The sequence below is a fragment of the Homalodisca vitripennis genome, chromosome 1 (assembly GCF_021130785.1).
Source record: "Homalodisca vitripennis isolate AUS2020 chromosome 1, UT_GWSS_2.1, whole genome shotgun sequence".
Lineage (NCBI taxonomy): Eukaryota > Metazoa > Arthropoda > Insecta > Hemiptera > Cicadellidae > Homalodisca > Homalodisca vitripennis.
In genome coordinates, this window is record NC_060207.1 from 58831666 (window position 1) to 58853862 (window position 22197).

The 22197-nt window shown below is 36.3% G+C and overlaps 1 protein-coding gene across 1 annotated transcript in view; it reads right to left on the minus strand.

Moving 5' to 3' along the window:
* The window catches only part of LOC124362353 (serine/threonine-protein kinase NIM1-like), a 46832-nt gene extending 25418 nt beyond the window's left edge, over positions 1–21414 (minus strand). The window contains exon 1 of the mRNA XM_046816789.1: positions 21278–21414. Within this exon, the coding sequence (XP_046672745.1) occupies positions 21278–21347 (70 nt within the window). The 5' untranslated portion in view covers positions 21348–21414. The remainder of the gene's footprint in view (positions 1–21277) is intronic.
* Between the last annotated feature and the right edge of the window lie 783 nt (positions 21415–22197).

A 22197-nucleotide genomic window follows, 5' to 3' on the forward strand; every position in this document is an offset into this window, starting at 1 on the left:
AATGGCAATGAATATACACACTTTTTTATAGATTTTCTTGATCGTGGCAATAAGGCACACTCAACATTGGTGCTGCACACAAAATTCACTCGAACCATAAGTGCTCATACACGTCCAAAGCCTACCCATTTGCCTTCTAAAAAGTTTTACGTTACGGAATTATTAAACATTTGTAACCAGAATTGGAGATATTCCAGAGATATGCCACTCATAAGGATAAGGAAAGTGAACATTTCAGTCTGAGCACAGTAACGTGGTGATACCGTCTGCAGGCACTTCGCTTCTCGGACAGTTCATATCGATCTCGCACCAGAACATATCTTGTGTGAGTCAGCTATCACAGTGAGCATGACAGATTAGGTCTACAGGCATCTCGCCACACAGATATCTCATATCGATCTCGCACCGAAACGTATCTTGTGTGAGTCAGCTATCACAGTGAGCATGACAGATTAGGTCTGCAGGCATCTCGCCACACAGACATCTCATATCGATCTCGCACCGGAACGTATATTGTGTGTCAGCTATCACAGTGAGCATGACAGATTAGGTCTGCAGGCATCTCGCCACACAGACATCTCATATCGATCTCGCACCGGAACGTATATTGTGTTAGTCGCCTATTGCAGTGAGCATGACAGATTAGGTCTGCAGGCATCTCGCCACACAGACATCTCATATCGATCTCGCACCGGAACGTATATGGTGTGTCAGCTATCACAGTGAGCATGACAGATTAGGTCTGCAGGCATCTCGCCACACAGACATCTCATATCGATCTCGCACCGGAACGTATATTGTGTGTCAGCTATCACAGTGAGCATGACAGATTAGGTCTACAGGCATCTCGCCACACAGATATCTCATATCGATCTCGCACCGGAACGTATCTTGTGTTAGTCGCCTATTGCAGTGAGCATGACAGATTAGGTCTACAGGCACTTCGCCTCTCGGACAGCTCATACCGATCTCGCACCGGAACGTATCTTGTGTTAGTCGCCTATTGCAGTGAGCATGACAGATTAGGTCTGCAGGCATCTCGCCACACAGACATCTCATATCGATCTCGCACCGAAACGTATCTTGTGTGAGTCAGCTATCACAGTGAGCATGACAGATTAGGTCTGCAGGCATCTCGCCACACAGACATCTCATATCGATCTCGCACCGAAACGTATCTTGTGTGAGTCAGCTATCACAGTGAGCATGACAGATTAGGTCTACAGGCATCTCGCCACACAGACATCTCATATCGATCTCGCACCGAAACGTATCTTGTGTGAGTCGCCTATTACAGTGAGCATGACAGATTAGGTCTGCAGGCATCTCGCCACACAGACATCTCATATCGATCTCGCACCGGAACGTATCTTGTGTTAGTCGCCTATTGCAGTGAGCATGACAGATTAGGTCTGCAGGCATCTCGCCACACAGACATCTCATATCGATCTCGCACCGAAACGTATCTTGTGTGAGTCAGCTATCACAGTGAGCATGACAGATTAGGTCTGCAGGCATCTCGCCACACAGACATCTCATATCGATCTCGCACCGAAACGTATCTTGTGTGAGTCAGCTATCACAGTGAGCATGACAGATTAGGTCTGCAGGCATCTCGCCACACAGACATCTCATATCGATCTCGCACCGAAACGTATCTTGTGTGAGTCAGCTATCACAGTGAGCATGACAGATTAGGGCTACAGGCATCTCGCCACACAGACATCTCATATCGATCTCGCACCGAAACGTATCTTGTGTGAGTCAGCTATCACAGTGAGCATGACAGATTAGGTCTGCAGGCATCTCGCCACACAGACATCTCATATCGATCTCGCACCGGAACGTATCTTGTGTGAGTCAGCTATCACAGTGAGCATGACAGATTAGGTCTGCAGGCATCTCGCCACACAGACATCTCATATCAATCTCGCACCGGAACGTATCTTGTGTGAGTCAGCTATCACAGTGAGCATGACAGATTAGGTCTGCAAGCATCTCGCCACACAGACATCTCATATCGATCTCGCACCGGAACGTATCTTGTGTGAGTCAGCTATCACAGTGAGCATGACAGATTAGGTCTGCAGGCATCTCGCCACACAGACAGCTCATATCGATCTCGCACCGGAACGTATCTTGTGTTAGTCGCCTATTGCAGTGAGCATGACAGATTAGGTCTACAGGCACTTCGCCTCTCGGATAGCTCATACCGATCTCGCACCGGAACGTATCTTGTGTTAGTCGCCTATTGCAGTGAGCATGACAGATTAGGTCTGCAGGCATCTCGCCACACAGACATCTCATATCGATCTCGCACCGAAACGTATCTTGTGTGAGTCAGCTATCACAGTGAGCATGACAGATTAGGTCTGCAGGCATCTCGCCACACAGACATCTCATATCGATCTCGCACCGAAACGTATCTTGTGTGAGTCAGCTATCACAGTGAGCATGACAGATTAGGTCTGCAGGCATCTCGCCACACAGACATCTCATATCGATCTCGCACCGAAACGTATCTTGTGTGAGTCGCCTATCACAGTGAGCATGACAGATTAGGTCTGCAGGCATCTCGCCACACAGACATCTCATATCGATCTCGCACCGGAACGTATCTTGTGTTAGTCGCCTATTGCAGTGAGCATGACAGATTAGGTCTGCAGGCATCTCGCCACACAGACATCTCATATCGATCTCGCACCGAAACGTATCTTGTGTGAGTCAGCTATCACAGTGAGCATGACAGATTAGGTCTGCAGGCATCTCGCCACACAGACATCTCATATCGATCTCGCACCGAAACGTATCTTGTGTGAGTCAGCTATCACAGTGAGCATGACAGATTAGGTCTGCAGGCATCTCGCCACACAGACATCTCATATCGATCTCGCACCGAAACGTATCTTGTGTGAGTCAGCTATCACAGTGAGCATGACAGATTAGGGCTACAGGCATCTCGCCACACAGACATCTCATATCGATCTCGCACCGAAACGTATCTTGTGTGAGTCAGCTATCACAGTGAGCATGACAGATTAGGTCTGCAGGCATCTCGCCACACAGACATCTCATATCGATCTCGCACCGGAACGTATCTTGTGTGAGTCAGCTATCACAGTGAGCATGACAGATTAGGTCTGCAGGCATCTCGCCACACAGACATCTCATATCAATCTCGCACCGGAACGTATCTTGTGTGAGTCAGCTATCACAGTGAGCATGACAGATTAGGTCTGCAAGCATCTCGCCACACAGACATCTCATATCGATCTCGCACCGGAACGTATCTTGTGTGAGTCAGCTATCACAGTGAGCATGACAGATTAGGTCTGCAGGCATCTCGCCACACAGACAGCTCATATCGATCTCGCACCGGAACGTATCTTGTGCCAGGCAGTTAGCATCGACCTATCCACCTCGAATTTACTACCGTTTGCCTACAGGGCAGTATTTCACGGAATTGGATCCTTAAAAGTTGTGTCGTAATGTTTATATCCATTTAGTGGCCTTTCTCTCAGTTTCTCATTTGTACGTTTCTTCTCCTAGCCTATGTTAGCAATGTAATGAAGTAGATCGGAAGTGGCTAAAGAAATTCTGTTTTTTATATCCTTGTGAGGAAAATGGATTACTTTAAATATTTTAAGCATATACACTACATTGGACAAGCCCTGCATATTATATCTTTATAGGTTTATCTACAACATTGTAAACTCTGTGGATCAGATACATTTTTTATTAGCTCCATTGATCTCAATTTTTAATATTTCTATATGGCAAATTCTAAGTTTTAAACCTGAAAACAATACTGAACTTCCTGTCAAAATGAAATCATAACTTGACATACTAGCAAATAGTCTAATTAATACGGAAATAATCTGTATAATTACCACTATTATTATTTACTCAGAAAAATTGACACAGGAAACCTGTTGCACATAAACCATATACCATATACATCCCTACGTAGAGCGGGCCTGTGGGTCAAGAAAAGTCCAAATATCAAGTTTCACGGCAAGCAACTCACAGCACAGACATGCTACCATTAACTGTTTGATTCGTATTTTTAACTTTATTACTTGTATTTTTTTTCTTAAGAAATTATTCATTTTCTAATAGTTGTGATTTTGAAACCTACTGTTATTATAATTATTTAAACGAAATTCAATATCCTAAACTTGTCATTGCGAACATAGCGTACGGGGATAAAATAATACGATTGTACGTTATTAAGTTTTTTCTTTGTTCGTTAGTTTGATTAAGTAAATCATTATCTTAGTGCCAGAACATAGAGAAATATATATTCTTTTAGATGATCCTTTAACATATGTCACAAAAAACTCTGATTTAAACTTATAATTTTCATATACACGTGGACAAATATTCTAATTTATCAGTCAATCTTCCCTCACCCAGTGCGCGGCGACGGAGTTGGCCTTCTTGAGCAATACCCTCGTCGTAAAGCTGAAGCTCTCTAACTATTATGTGCAATGGGGTTATCCGGTTAAATACTCAGTAGGAAGGTAAATATAAATTTGATATTTACCCAATTGTCACTTAAATACCCAATATTTTGTTTTAGAGTTTGATACAACACTTTTTGTTGTGTTGATGAAGTCTTGAGCAAACTAGTATTTAAACACAGCCATTTGAAACCTTAAATTGGAATTATCAACAATAATACACATTCAAAATTAAAAAAAGTAAAACGTACGTCTGGGTACTTTAGTATTTATAATATTTTGCATCGTTATTATTTTTTTTTAATACTTTTCTAATTTTTTTCTTAAACTGAGATGAAATGTTGGAAAATACCTTTTATTGTTTTAGTATATGCTGAAGTATTGTATAACTATTGGTATCATTACATCATAATTGTATAATATCTCTATCCAGTGGAATACAGACATAAAAGCAAATATACAGGCATAACAAAATAATTTTACAGGACCCTTGGTGCTAGCTAAGCAAAATACACTAAATTTCAAGCGTATAGCTCGATTTATTTTCGAGTTGGAGGCTTTCCCAATGCTCAACCAAACCCCATGGTTGCTATAATGGAATTCTATCTTGCCAATAAACAAATAAACCATTTCAATTTTGGTCGGGTAAAATTGATTATTTATACATTTTCTGACTGTTTGTTACAGATAAAGTTATATGAAATATTTCTTGTCTTTGCCACGTACATGTCTTTGCATATGATTTTTTATTTTATTCTATTAGTTGTGTTTTATATAATTTTTACACCAGTATTTGCGTTTTTGTACTATAATGATATAAAGATAATAGGAAAAGGAAATAATAATAGGATAAACCGACACATGTTATATCATTAGCGTAATGAAACAAAAGTATTGCCACCTATACTGCCAATGTAACCTTATTACATGTTTTATTATATTATATGATACCTTTTAAAATAACTGTACTCAGTTCCTTTACAAATCTGTTTATTCTGCGATGTTACCGGCACTTTACATTCGGCACTTTACATTCGTCTCATGGTAATGAGACGAATGTAAAAATGTTTGCTTTTGCGCTCAGTAAAATCCCTTGGAGTGACATGCACCATCATTGAACTCGATTTTGCATACCGTACAGAGTTTTATGCATAATAAGTGTTATAGATCAATTTGTTCTCAATATATTGTATGGACAGACAGACAGAATTTCAATATTCCAACCCTCGAGTGATGCGATATTCATTTAAAGCATTTCTTTGAGTTTTTAAGGTTACAGGAAGTTATAGGTCTATATATTATATTTCATGTGTGCTGAATCCCAATGTATTGTAGCTGCTGTTAATTTTAATAATTGTATAATGTTGTAAACTGTCTAATAGTATAACAACGCGGGAAGATAAGTTTACTTACATTTCCCAAGGTACACGTACTCCGAGACGGGAATTTAAATTAAAACTTAAAATACCCGGGGTATTACGAGCATTGGGTATTCACTCTTATTTAATACCCGGGGTATTACGAGCATTGGGTATTCGCTCTTATTTATGGGTATTTTAGATCCCTAATTAAGTGACGCTAAATATGTTACAGGATTGTTGAGAGTTGTTAGTATTCATTTCGATAATTAGCTACCACAATGTACACTGATATACATGATAACTTTAATTATGACAGAAATTAATTATTAATAATCTACAGTTGTGTCTTCCTGTTTGGTTGTTACTTGGTAGTCATTTCGGCAGAAGGGAAAGTTTGCTTATATTCGACGTCGAGTAATATTCCAAGATTCAAACAGACAGAGAGTAAGCCATAGTTATCGTTTGTTTTAATATACGTGTAGTTATAGTGTAACGATTTCCTAAACCGAAATGTATATTCTAAGAGAAAAAACTAATTCAAAATTTGATGACCGTTATTAAATTATCGCCATTGTAGCAAGTAGTTGAGCCTTGTAATTGAGATATGGATGAGCCGAGCTGTCAAGGGATCCTACTAATGGGGTTCACGTTACAGTGCGGCGCGGCGCGGACAGTAACAGAGAGCTTTGGTTGTTGTAAACCTTCACAACTAAATTTCACACGCACACGGCCAGGCCAACCCAAAAGCACTAGCTCACTTTACTGCAATGTCAACAGCAATATTTAGAAAGTATTAGAGTAATTAAAAATAATAGAACTAAGTTTGCTAATATCAATAAATAAAATTGCACCACAAAATTGTTCTTTTGTTCTCGCTTCAAATTCGATACCGTTCAAAGATCTGAAGAAAAAAAACCGAATACAATCTAGTTTAAATACGTGTACAATAGCATAGAAGGTGTAAACAAATCTCGAGATAGCTTCATTATTCAGTACTCGTCCAACTAATAAAAGTGGATCTCTGAACTTGGGCGGAGGGACTAATAAGTGTTGTTGTTGTAATTCGATCAAGTCGTTTCAATTTATCTTGCAAATCTACAGAATGTTAAAAATTTTTTAAACAATATTAGTTGCTAACAGGTTTTTTTATTGTTACTTTATTGAACAACTTATGAAACTCCAAATGTTATCCAATAAGGTTAAGGATCTACCCTCCCAAAAAATGACTAAGAATGTTCAGTTTCCAAAACAATTAGACATTTAAAATTTATTTACATTAAAAAAATTTAAAAACATGTACAAATAAAAAAATATTTAATACAAACCGTATGGTTTGCATCACACGAAATTAAAGTTAGTAAGAGACAATATTGTTTGTATATTTTAAACTTTGACTTTATCTCAAGTAGTTTCAGTCCTGTAGTAAAAAATAATTTTAATTGATTTATTCTAATTTGTTAACAAGTCTTATCCAAATAATAGGCACTCTAAACCATGTGATTATAAAACTCGTACAACCGTTGCAGGTGCTCAAACTCTTGTCTAAATACGAACTCCATTAGCCCAATTTTAATGACTGTCCACGAGGATGCAAGACAGTTTGCCTTTTCTTCCTGTTCTTACGTTTTTAGAATCTCTGGTATTTGTGACCGTCATCCTATGTCAGCTGATAAACGTGTGGATGGTTCTTCTGGTAAATAATAAACAATAACAATAAAGATGAAGGTACTTAAAGAATAAAACAACTTGTTACTAAATACAATAAAGGCCAGGTGGTATAGGAGTATACAACCTATCAGTCCTTTACTGCCATGGTACCAAGATATGAGATTTAGCAGAAGGGAAATAGTAAATATAATCATACTAAGAATAGGACATGTCACAGTGAACAAGACTCTTCATCTAATGAAACTTTATTTCACTCCTCTGTGCTTAAAATTGCACTGCAGGAGTGAATGAAACTGCGGATCATCTACTAATGAAATGTCCACAGTTTGACTATGCAAGGAACTCATGTTTCCAACAAATTAGGAGAATAACCGAATGACGATAGCTTAGAAAAACTCAAAAGAATTTTATCCAGTTTTGACGCAACATTATATAAGGAAATAAGTCGATTTCTGACAACCATAAATAGAAACATATAGCCTAATCGAGGATTAATGATCGAAGACAATCGCAGATGAAATCAGTGCAAAAGTTTTATTAAGTGAAAATTGACTTCATGGTTTAATTCCAAGTCAGCCGTAAGGCATTTATTTAGATAATAAAAAAGCAGATTTTGTCACTTTTCTAAAATTTAACCTGGTGTAGTAGGCCTACTAATTTTTAAACAGCCAACTAATTCAGTACCGAACAAGCAAGTGATATCTAGGAAGCATTATCTTTGATGTTTGTTACTTTTGAAACAGTTTAAATACTCAGTTTTGAAACTTTCTCACCGTAAAATTACAGTAATGTTTCGTTAGTAAGTTACCTACAACAGTGTGGAGGCTTTTGAAATGTTTTGATGGTTTTGGATAAGTGTTATCAAAACTTCACTACAGCAGCTGCATGGTACATTGAACGCTTTCATGAAAACGTCACTACTAACAAAAAGTATTTCAAAGCTTAGCTGATCGTGTTCGAGAAACTGGAAGTGTGCATTATCATGCATTAAATCACAACAAAGCCACTCTACGTTATGTTATCGTCTTTCGTAATACACTTAATGTGTTTCCTAATAAATGGATAGGACGGGGTGCAACAGTCAGTTATCAAGACCAGATACTACAGAGAAATTTAGCGTTCAGTAGACAACATCAGAGGGCGGGTGGAGCTTTGCATTGGCAACGATGGGAGACAGTTTGAGCACCTCAAGGACTTTTCAAATTATTAGTAATGTTCAACTGTCATTATTAACATGTATTGCGTGAATAAAATCTTTTAATAATTTGAAATTTATACTTTTGTCTACAGAACCGAAACCCCTTGAGACAAAGCCAAAGTTTAATATAAAACTGGCGTTATTTTATTAAATTTAACGTGATGTAATGAAACCATGTGATTCTATTTAATATTTTTTTTAGTTATAAACGTGTTTACATTTTTTTTAATGTCGAAATATTTTGCGAACTGAACTGTCTTAGTTATTTTTTTGAAGGGTACGTCCTCACCAATTTTGGGATTTGGAGTTTCATACGTATTTCAACAAAGCAACAATAAAATAAACCTGTTAAGGCTGTTTTTTTTAGATTTTTTACACCCTGTACATATACAGTACAAAAAGATAAACTGGAAACTTTTTTTTAAGATCTGTGTCAAGAGACGTATAAAACGAGATATCACAAGCCCCAACTTTACATTTAAAAATTTTCGAAAACAACAACTCCACACCTCCCAAAACCACCCTCACAACATCTTTGGGAGGTTCAAAATAATTTTATCTAATTATTTGGTCACAAAATAGGGGGAGGGGCGGAGTTTCTATCTTCACTTGTTATACCGTTACTACAATCAGTGGCCCAGTAGGTCTTGGGTTCACTCTGTATAAGCCTAGGCTGAAGTAATGTGACAAAACTTCAGAGGCTTACAAAGCTTTATATTATCCACAAAGGGTAAAATTTAAGTGCAAATATGGACAAATTGGACAATTTAATCAGGTAGATAAATAAACAACGGGAAAATTTTTCACCGTGTTAAAATACATAGACTGATTGTCGTCTTTATTGTCCTTAATTGTCGTTCTATTCAAGATAGAACGAACTTGAATATTGTTGAAATTTGATTGACGCGTTTGTTGTGAGAAATTTCTGTTCCATGGCATTTAAAAATATGATAAGACCTTCCTGATTAGATTTTTGAGCGATGCGTGACAAAGCTCATGTCAATACTGGAAAATCTTGCAGTACTAAGGTCACTTACTATACACGTAAAGTAATTCCTTATCTATGTCCTACCTAAGATGTGATGGGATCTATTCTTTTCATTAGTTAAACCGATTCATCACATCTAAACTATACACAAAATATCCTGGTGTGTCCGTATCGTATGAACATGGTAACTAGCAAAACAAAGTGGCGTAAGCCACTTAAAACTTTGTCTTGTTTCGCCATTTTGGTCACAAAAAGATAAAGAAACCAATATCTTATAAGATAAAGCGTGAGATAAAGAAAACCGCTTGAGATCTGTGATTTTTTAAAATAATATTTTGGAAACAATTATATCTCTATTCAAAGGATATTTATTTACAGTATAATTAGCACGGATTAGTAAAATAAAATAGAGGGACAGAGTTTCTTTACAAATTGTATGTCTATACCTGGTATCCTAAAAGTTTCACCATCCATCTGAACTTGTGAACAAAATTTTCAAATATCTTTTGCAGTAAAGTAACTACCATCAACTGAGTATGTTTTTATGAATATTAAAATTTCCTTCATTCTCAAAGTGGAGGTATGGGACAACTAAAAAAATGTAATAGGGGTCTCGATTAAAACCTCCAATTAAAGTTCTTGTTGAGACAAAACCGACGACACCAAAAAAACTAGTACAGTACCTTTTGAAAATGGCAATACAACATTATTAGCACACTATTTTGCATACTTTAAATTTAGGTACTTCTTACTTTCGAAATTCTTCTCCATTTAAAAACTATATTTTTTTAATTAGATTTTTAAAAGTTCAATTTTTTTAATTTGCACACTTCCCCTAAAATGGGTGGTAGAGGTAATAAACCAAAAGTAAGGAGGGTTGGTGCTTTCTAATCGCATCGAAATATTCCTCAGATGATCTTGATGCATGTCCCCAAAAGAAAATTGAAAAAAATGTTGAGGTGCAAGAAGAGCTTTTGGAATTCAGTGTAGGTAGAGATACGAGGCTCGTATTCAGGCTATTTCGGTATCAAACGTTTACATCCCAGTCTAATTGACACGATTTTCAACATCTGGGAAATGTGGTTTTATAACGCACAGGTCTCATTACCCAATTATGTATAAGAATGGTCGTTTGGCTGCCTTGACGGTGTGAGGCGGTCTGCGAGCGATTGATGATCGGTTGTCACGTCATCCCTTACTACCACTGTACGGCACGTCACGCCCGTCATCACTAATCATCATTAAACTGTACGAAGAACAGTCTTTAAACTACTCAGATTGAAGTTAGTTGATGAGAGTCTATTCACACTAGTTTCTTTAATAGTGTTTAGATCAAACATTTAACGCGTGTAATTTGCATAACAAATGTTTTCCTGGATAAATGTGTTATCAGTTACCTAGAGAGTCCCGGGTTTGAGAGTAGAGTGCACACAAATAATCATGTGAACCTAGCCTGAAGTGATGTGACAAACGATACTAGACTAGCTTCACATTATCCACCAGTGGGAAATAATGTATCTCTCTATAATATAAAAATGAAACTGTTCGTGTGTAACAGCATCACTCACAAACGGCTGGACGGATTCGCCTAATTTTTTTTTAATTTGTTCGTCTTGATCTGTAGAAGGTTATAGGATACTTTTTATCCCTTTCCCGATTCAGGATTCCGCCCCACTGGTTACAGAAATACCCGTAAGAAATGCATTGCAGCAAACATATGTTATTAAGTGAAAGAGTCTTTTCAAATTTTTAATCAGCTGTTCTTTGTAAACATATATAATGCGACAAAAAATATATTTATATATAAATTTCTTTACACTTATAGTTTTAAAGCATAGAGTAAGCTTAAGAGAAACGACAAATTTTGTTTAAACTGTTTCTGCAATCATAATATATAAAAATGAATGTTTGTGTGTTTGTCCTTTATAGACTCAGAAACTATTGGACCGATCACTATGAAAATTTGTATTTTTCTATGTAGAAGGTTTATACGCAATGCCCATTGATGTAACTAACCACCAGGCTGTACTGCAAGATATAAAAGTTATCAAAGCGCCTGCACATTATAAACTGCAATTACAACACAGTAGTTACGTATATTAAAATATCCAAACACTATTTGAAGGCAAAGAAATATACGGGCAAAGCTTAAGAGACGCGTGCGAAGCCGCGGGAAACAGCTAGTTATTCCTATATACGATTCATCAAGTGTTTGCTATTGCAACTAACCAAAAGAACGACAGCAAAGCTATTTTCAACAAACTTCACGTTTGTAAATTTAAACCGCTGCCACTTACTTAGAATCGGATCGGTGGCAATGTGTTCTAATAGGGATCTTTAATTTGATATAACCTAATGTTTTATCTTAAATTGTCCGAAAATATAAATCCGTTTCCAAAAAAGCTGACATGTTTGTAAACTATGGTGGTCATTATTTGCATATTATTGTATTGTTACGCACAGGTTGGTTTTTATTTATAAACTACACTAAAGATTTATTCGTGTACACGATACTACTACCCAATTTAAGAATAATATATTCGCTTCTTTATTACGAGTATGTTTGAAAGTACTCACACCACGGTTCTTAAACATGTCAAAACAGGCCATTGAATAAAACTTTGATAGGCTTGCACAGCTCCTAAACACTCGTCATTTATACTTAACTTACTCAAGTAAAAAATAAATTGCAAAGAATAACAAACAGAACAATATTGCAAACGTTAAAAAATGTTCTAGTAAATCATACTCGTTAAATAGCCTAACGAGTATTTATTAATTTGTTTATAAATTTATAAATTTGTTTACAAATTTAGTCGTTTTTGAGATGGTGGCGAAATGGCGAATGGGGCATTCTTTATACTTCCACACAATGAATTCCTTTATCAAAGGAACAACTAAGAAAATGGCAAAATGCAAAAAATCAAAACTTTATGACTTCTGCAAATATTTAATATTGAATAATTTATTTAACAAAAATTGATCTTTTATAGTCATGAAACCGGTTTGTAAAAAACCGATGCGATGGAGTATGGAAGAATCCGACAGATCGTTACGATTTAAATATTTTTACGAAGCCAAAATCGGATTTGTGTAGATAAATATAATAAATAACGAGGCGGTTGTGGATTGTATATGTTCTGCACATAATTAGGACTTTAAGACAAATTACCTGTAACATTTTTACAGATGCAGCAGACAGACATTTGCTACTTGCAGAAGAAAAATATCTCATTCCATTTTTACAACGCCAGCTGATTAATTCAATTCCCTATCTTTCGCCAAAGTTGACGAAGGGGCCGTGACTTGTTAATCCCTCAGTTGGCGCAGAACCCTAACAATTTTACCGAAATATCAACACTCGGGGTTTACTAAGTGGTGTTTATCGCCCGTTGCCGTGCTAGTTAACCGGCAATTTGCGTCAGTCCTACATCAGTTAATACTTGATGTGACTCAGCTTTATTCTTAAACGGTAAAACATTCTAACTAATTCCACGTAATTAAGGTCGCTCAAATCAAAAGAAATAATTCACCTAAAGAAATTAATAATTTATATATGACAAAAATAAAGCAATATGTTTATGTTTACAGTTATACGTGTTTTGTATATATACTGTTGAAATGATTTGTCGTTAATAGATCACAAGGTTTAATTAAGTCCACGAAACTAGGGCCAATCTTCATACAACTTGTATATATACTGTAGTTTTCTTGAAATAAGCAAGAAATGGAAGGCTCAGAATGGAAAGATATCAAAAGGGTTCAAATATGAAATGAATAATTTTAAAATTATCTATATATATATATATATATATATATATATATATATATATATATAATATTTTTTCTTGAAACCACCTGTCATACAAGTGAGTAATAGTTACATCAACGCCAGCTAACCATATACAGATCGACTAAGTGACGGAAAGTGGTGACTTTCTCTCTCTTTATATAGTTGTCTGGCGGTGATATAACTATTATTTATGACTAGTGAGATAGCCACAGAAAATATAGAGTGATATTAAATACCCTCCTATTTCGACTTCCACGAAAACTCTTACGGATGACGATCCGGTTTCTTTCTTGGGAGAAATATCTGAGATTTCAAAACAAACCAGGATGTGTTGACTCATGCAATGAAAATTGGCTCATGTCTTCTACAGTATGTGCTGGTATTGACCTAACCATCACGTTTTTATCTCTTCAAACGAAGAGATAAAACAAATGTTTGAAACAACTGTTAAATTATTTATTGTTAGTTGAAGACACATATAACTGTATTATTTCAAAAATTAATAGGTAGTAAAAAATTAAATAAAGAATAAAATTGGAAGAACAAATATACAATTTGATCGCTCATCTCTTTTAAATTTGTACTGACAGATTGTAAATGATCATATGGGATTTCTCCTAACCCAGAATGTTGATAAGTCTGAGATCCAGGCAGTTATGTTACCGCAATATGAACGTAGCATAAACGTTTATATCCACAACCTGATGGGACCTGTAACTACGATGAACCGAGTTATATTAACATTATCTTTCATTTTGATCTAAGGCGACATAGTGACGCTGATGGCTGTGAGGTGAGAGGGTTGTCAGATCGTCCATGTCTTTATTTATTTTATCAGTAAGGACTTTTAGAAATAAAGATAACAACACTTTTTAGGTGCCCTCACTGGGAATTAGAATTTCTATCAGACTGTTCGCGAGATAAATCGGTGACGAACTCGTTACGAATTTGGCTGTTCTAACCATTTATGAATTTGTAAAAATAAGACTGGTCGATAAATTTATAGTTTAATTATTTTAATTAATAAATTTGTGCTAAAAATAGCTCAAGTTAGTAAGGACTTATCTTAAAAGGCTTCATTTCATTGACTTTCTCTTGGTGTAATTAGTATTGTTTGGGTTTATTAACGTACAGACAGCAGCACCGTTACGTTCTTCATTGTCCGATAGTTTTTAGAGTCCTAACTTCTCCGGTTGAACCATATTTATGTCATATCTACATTAATGTCACCTGAGTGGAATGATGTGTACTCGCTGTTTCTGTCATGACCAAAACCACAGTTGGTATTGAAACGTGAGACACGGAAATTGCTACTGTAACTAATATTACTATTGTCCAATCGGTCTATTCATTGGACTATGCATCATTTCATCTGTACTAGCAGGCTTGCTAACGTCCTGGATACGTGGTGTAGGATCTTCTGACATGTGAAGTTTCTTTTCATTAAGATCTCTCTCTTTCGACAACATGTATTACGTCCATTTCACTTACCTAGTTTTTGGCTCTGGATGTTCTGGGTCAATATATTTGACAATAAGACTACTGTCAATGCTACCAATTCCTTTTCTATTCATGTATTTTTAATTTGACCCATTAGCATCTCGGCATTTGTCTTGAATTTCCATAGGGCCTTCATTTAACATCTTCGGTACCAGAAAGTAATCAATATGCAATAGCGTTGTTTTAAAAATTGCTGTACTGAGAATATCACAATTTTGTGATAGTTTCTTCGGCTTCACTAGGTGTTGTAATTTAGTTTATAGACCACACAACAAACTCAAATAGTTCACAATGGCTGTGAACAATTTTTTCTATTGCCGAAAAATTTGATAGAGATGGGTTTTGTGAGTTCAAGGCAATCTTTAATGAACGGAGTTGGGGTGCTTAATCGCAAGATGGTATTTCTGGCATTTGCACGCGTTTCTGTTTCGAATCAAACGCATTAAACATAATGTGTCCAATACGACGACAGCGGCTGCAGCCAGCACAGTTTATTCAGTGTAGGTTGAACTGTGGAGCAAGAGCGATTTTATTCGACACTGATGAGAGACGTCGTACATCAGACACGGTCTGTCGGTACACAATTGACGCTCTAGATCTCACGCTTCGGCTGCTGCGGCAGAGTGAAGAACTCTACTTCTCAGAACCACCATAGGCAGGGCCGTACCAAGCTTTGGCGGGCCCCGTCATGTCCCGGTGTGACGTGTGCAAGTCCCGGACCTGCACATAGGTTCCTCAGAGTGAGTCTATAAAGTCTGGGATGCATTCTCTCAGTTGCTTAATGATATAACCATAGGTATCACCTGTACTGAATCTGGCGGAAGTAGTAGGATAGCTGAAAAGAATCGGAATTGATAGTTACGAAAAATTCTCACTATTAAAAAATTGCCAGAGAAAACCTCAGATTCAATACAGCGGGAAATGTATACGGTCAGGCTATTAGCCTCCAACGTATGTATGGGGGGACAAGACGAATTAAAAGGGGTGAATATCTGGGTACCAAAACCGCTTCACCATTTATTTTTCTCCTTACCCATTGATGTTGGAGGTAATTTAGAAATCGTATTAATGGTTATATGAACTGTCCATTCCTATAAGCGATTTAAAGTTAGACTAATGCCTTTTTGAATTTTTTAGATAACGTTATGTCGTGAAATGTCTAAAGAACCATGTCTTTAGGTGGTTCTGATTTTAATTAGAATTATTGAAGTCACACTACTACAATTTGCATTAAAAATTGCTTAACATTATTTCATATTTCCTTACATAATAATACGTCTTAGATTTATAATGATAGAAACCTTCAGTTTTAAGTAACTACATGAGTTACTTAAGTTCATGTACAATTATAATTGTCAAAACAATGTATACAAATAATGTGTTATAGAAAACAATTTCATAATGTTCGAATATTTTTGTAACTTTTATACTTTTAAGTTGTGCAGGTATAATTAAGATTGTCAAGCTTTACAGTGTTTTCTTCGCGATGTAAATATTAATATGTACTAGCTATATTGCCTTCTATTATCACAAAAAGACTATTTCTGTGCGTTTATTAACAATTGAAAACGTAACTCATAAAGTAATTATTATTGTCTTTCAATATAAAGTACGTATAGAAAACAATGTATACGAAAATACGATCTGGTTTAATGTAGGTCAAAACAAGGACAGTTGGTGGCCATGAAATTGATGGACAGAAAGACGTTCAAAAGTTTAGTCTTGGAGTCTAGAAACTGCTCAATTCTTTTTTGCGGAATTTTGCATGACTACTATTACACCACTAACAAAACAAGACTATCATAATGACAAACCTATAAATTAAAGCCAAAGAACTGTCAGAAATGACTAGACAGAAAATCAATAAGAACAATAATGGTTCCAGTTTTGTAAACAACATTAAGTGACGATGGCTCTAATAATTAATAATAAGGTATAGTTTTTCCTCTAGCGTTACTTACAAATGATCTTTATAACTATGGATTTGATTTGAATAAATAATCGCAATTTGTTTTGGGTTTGTGGAAAGAAATGAATGCTTATGAAACTTTTCTGACTTAATTTTTTTAAGTAATGATGAAAATTGAATGTAAAATTCATACCAAAAATGAAATAAATATAGATTGCTGATTTCAAATTAATTTTTGTACATTTAAAATAATAATAATAAATTATATTTATAATTAGTAATGACATCGTCGAAGAATAATGCAAGAAATTGAGCTCCTACCCCCATTGTGTGTTGTAAGTCCAATATGGCCTGTAAAAGAGGCCATGGGGGAAGTTCGTATGTTGAGTGAGTTTTTGAGTGTTAAGAATACCGATAATTAAAGCAAGCTCTACTTCAGAAATATAATGACGACGCTCTTGACGCCTACGTCTGTAGGCTGCTAAACCGCTGAGGGAAAGCTAGAAGGGTTCTCAAGGCTGCCTTATGAACCTCATGGCACATGGATAATCAGAGCTGCAGGGACTGCAAGGGAGTATATCATCTGTGAGGGTCAGACTGGAGGCATCACCAATCACCCGTACAGGGAGTATCCTTCCTCACCAAACCACGTCTCCGACTTTGTTAGTGACCACTTTAAAAGGTTCCCTCAAATAAATAAATCCTTTACTATAGCTTTTTTTAAATCACAGTTTCTTTCGGTCACCGTGTTAAGGTAGCGTGCTCACAACGTTTCAAGTGGCGACAGAGTTTAACATTCGATGAAATACAATTCTCATAGACTATCAAAATCAAATAATAATGCAGATCTTATCATTTTAATTGGTTGTTGTGCGCGAACCAGGTCAGAATATAAGTCAATTAAGCACATTTCCATTGACGTCACAGAGCTAGGTGTCAACCCGTCCTTCAGGCGACATCGCTATTGACCCGTCCAATGTCCAGCCAGGACCTGCTTTCTAAACATTTACGGTATTTATTTTATACCAAATGTTAGTATAAAATAATGTTAAACTACTGTACAATAACGCTCCTGTTATTGCACATGTAGTTAAACTACTGTACAATAACGCTCCTGTTATTGCACATGTAGTTAAACTACTGTACAATAACGCTCCTGTTATTGCACATGTAGTTAAACTACTGTACAATAACGCTCCTGTTATTACACATGTAGTTAAACTACTGTACAATAACGCTCCTGTTATTGCACATGTAGTTAAACTACTGTACAATAACGCTCCTGTTATTGCACATGTAGTTAAACTACTGTACAATAACGCTCCTGTTATTGCACATGTAGTTAAACTACTGTACAATAACGCTCCTGTTATTGCACATGTAGTTAAACTACTGTACAATAACGCTCCTGTTATTGCACATGTAGTTAAACTACTGTACAATAACGCTCCTGTTATTGCACATGTAGTTAAACTACTGTACAATAACGCTCCTGTTATTGCACATGTAGTTAAACTACTGTACAATAACGCTCCTGTTATTGCACATGTAGTTAAACTACTGTACAATAACGCTCCTGTTATTGCACATGTAGTTAAACTACTGTACAATAACGCTCCTGTTATTGCACATGTAGTTAAACTACTGTACAATAACGCTCCTGTTATTGCACATGTAGTTAAACTACTGTACAATAACGCTCCTGTTATTGCACATGTAGTTAAACTACTGTACAATAACGCTCCTGTTATTACACATGTAGTTAAACTACTGTACAATAACGCTCCTGTTATTACACATGTAGTTAAACTACTGTACAATAACGCTCCTGTTATTACACATGTAGTTAAACTACTGTACAATAACGCTCCTGTTATTACACATGTAGTTAAACTACTGTACAATAACGCTCCTGTTATTACACATGTAGTTAAACTACTGTACAATAACGCTCCTGTTATTACACATGTAGTTAAACTACTGTACAATAACGCTCCTGTTATTACACATGTAGTTAAACTACTGTACAATAACGCTCCTGTTATTACACATGTAGTTAAACTACTGTACAATAACGCTCCTGTTATTACACATGTAGTTAAACTACTGTACAATAACGCTCCTGTTATTGCACATGTAGTTAAACTACTGTACAATAACGCTCCTGTTATTACACATGTAGTTAAACTACTGTACAATAACGCTCCTGTTATTACACATGTAGTTAAACTACTGTACAATAACGCTCCTGTTATAACACTTGTAGTTTAACTAATATACATGACTGCCCTGCTGTATCCACATGACATCCCAAGCATGGCTGTTACTACGCCAACAATAGCACATTTTCATTATTGGAATTAACTAACAAATGAAAACAGTAATATCATAAATATTGATTAAATTTTTCCCTAGAAATAAACGTAATGTGTTTTATAAACTGACATACTTAGCTGATAAGCGACTGATGTATGTCAGTTTAATCGATAACCGGTTATTGGAATACGTTTTAGATTTTAAATTTTAAATCAACGTACGAGTAACATGCATTTCAAAACGTTTGGAAAACAACTAAATTTAAATACAATATAAGAACATGATGCACATGATTCATAACATGTTCTGATTATTCACCTAGGCCAAAGATTGACTGCCGTAGTGTAATCAGATACATACAAAGACAAACAAGCCGCAGCGAGTTGACATTACACACCCGCTGTATCTGTCACTTGCTAAAAACAAATCAAAACAACAAGTCGTAATGATAGACTGGTTGGTTGTTGTTCCACTGTTCCCTCTAACATCTTTATTCACTCTTGCTTAATAAACAATTGAATCATCTATGACCTATAGTACAAAAAATAACCTATTTGGTGTGTGTATTTCATTATATGTGTAATGTCTACTTGTCCAAAGTAGATTGTTTATGTCTATCAAAATATGTTTTGATTAGTTAGGTACATAGCGAACACAGATAGGAAAGCAAAGAAATAAATTGTATTGCATTACTGTAGTTTTTAAGATATTCATACTTTTCAAGAACATAAACCGAGAGTATAACCGCGACAATTAGTTGGCCCGTGAAGCACGCAGTTGAACCCTTTTAGGAAATTAAAGTAGTCGTAAATATTAGAATATGTGATTGCTTCTGTCACGCATAAACTACTGTGTATGATTGTAAACAATATGTATAATGCAAGAACATCTCAAATATGCTTAATTCCGTTTCAAACTTATCATAGGGCTCCACCATACAACATCATAGATGCCCACACTAAGAAAGCTATGAATTCAAACTTTAGGGTTCATTCCTACTGATAACGATTGTTCAAGTGCTACGGGAATCTTTGGAGCTACTAAATAAAATGCCAAAACAGTTGCATAGGAATTCAAGTTGTTTCATTGGTGATATAAAAATGCATTCCTCGACTGGAATACTGACTGTCCTGTAAACGAATTAACAACAGGTATTATTACTGTAGTGATGAGGAGATGGGATATACTCCAATGTCCATAGTTTATTTCCGAAACGCTTCGTATAGACAAACTACTGTGTAAATAGGATTTGCCTTTGGCGTTCCCGCTGTTAATAAACTAACTCCAATGCGTTTATGTAAATAGTGAAAATGTGGGCTTTTTTATGAATAAATTATATCGCAAAATCTGGTTCTCATCGTCACCTTGCACTGTCGTTTAGCCAGATTATTTTCAATTGGGTCAACGACCAAAGAAATGAAAATCGTCTATAGCATAAAGCAAATTTAAAAGGCAATCCAAATAACTTTATAAAATTCAAAACAATTTTACATTTTGGGTCGGTTGACCCGTATCTAACGATAGAGAGTTCTCTTAAGTTCGAGGATTCGAGTTAAGTATTAATCATTTTGTTCAGCAGGATCCTGCGCAAAGTCATTTTTTTGTGCCAACATTTGAAGACGATATTGACATAGCCAGACACTGTGGTTCAACTAGCACCAAAAACCTGAAGGGAATGGTTGATCCACCGAAAAAAGAAAAAGAGTATCTGGTACTTGCTCTTCACCTCTATAGATTGCTCACAAGAGTAACAACGCGTGGGAAAGAGGGAGGATCATCCTACAGGAAACACAAGTGCAATGAAAATTGATACTACATTGATACATAAACAACGGGATTTTTTATAGATTCGTGATGGCAGTGGGTTTTCCAGAAATGTTCACAGGAAATAAGAAATGTTTAATTTTATCGAGTATTTAGAATTAATGAGAGGTATCATCGACATCACATGGTATCAAAATGTGTTTATGATCTTTATAATCGCTTAATAAATGACATATTGATGCTTACTTCCAGACAAGAGCAATTTAATCTTGACCATTGATATGAAACAAACTCTCTCGGACTGTACTGATACTCACGGGTAGAAGGTACCTGGGTGGCTCCGTCAACGTTGACATCGAGCTCGGGTCGCACCAGGTTATCCGGCATCTCATCGGGCACCCGCCACTGTCCACTGCCATTCCCTCATCCTGCAACACACGAGACAATGCAATCATTCAGACGTATTGTGAATATTCTCCATCGGGTCGCACCAGATTATCCGGCATCTCATCGGGCACCCACCACTGTCCACTGCCATTCCCTCATCCTGCAACACACGAGACAATGCAAATCATTCCGACGTATTGTGAATATTCTCCGTCGGGTCGCACCAGATTATCAGGCATCTCATCGGGCACCCACCACTGTCCACTGCCATTCCCTCATCCTGCAACACACGAGACAATGCAATCATTCAGACGTATTGTGAATACTCTCCGCCATCTACCAGGAATCATCCAACGATTGGAGTTGATGCAAGTAATGAATGATACAACAGTAAAAAACTGACGGAACTCATTTATATACCCATTATGTAAATGTTGCTCTGATATTTATAATTCGTACAATAATAGAAAATTGCTGAGGATGAGCTTCGAAATATTGAAATATTAATGTTATTGTAATTGCTGTATTAGTATAATCATATGGATTCCAACGGCAATCTGTTATTGCATTGAACGTTGTATAGTACGTTAGCTACGTTCTATGTTATCTAAGTTTTCAATCGTGTACTCTGATATTTACTGGAAACTAATTCAATCTTTGTATTGTATTTTCAATGAATTCGACTCAATAACATCCTTACTATAAATATCTGTGATGTCTATTGACTAAGCTACTAAGTTGATGCAAGATTCGAGAGGTGATATCGAAAAATATAAAACGGTACAAGGCTGAACTTGCGAAAGTGGTAGTATAAGATACAGCAGGTCTGAAATTTGTATTGCAGATTTGG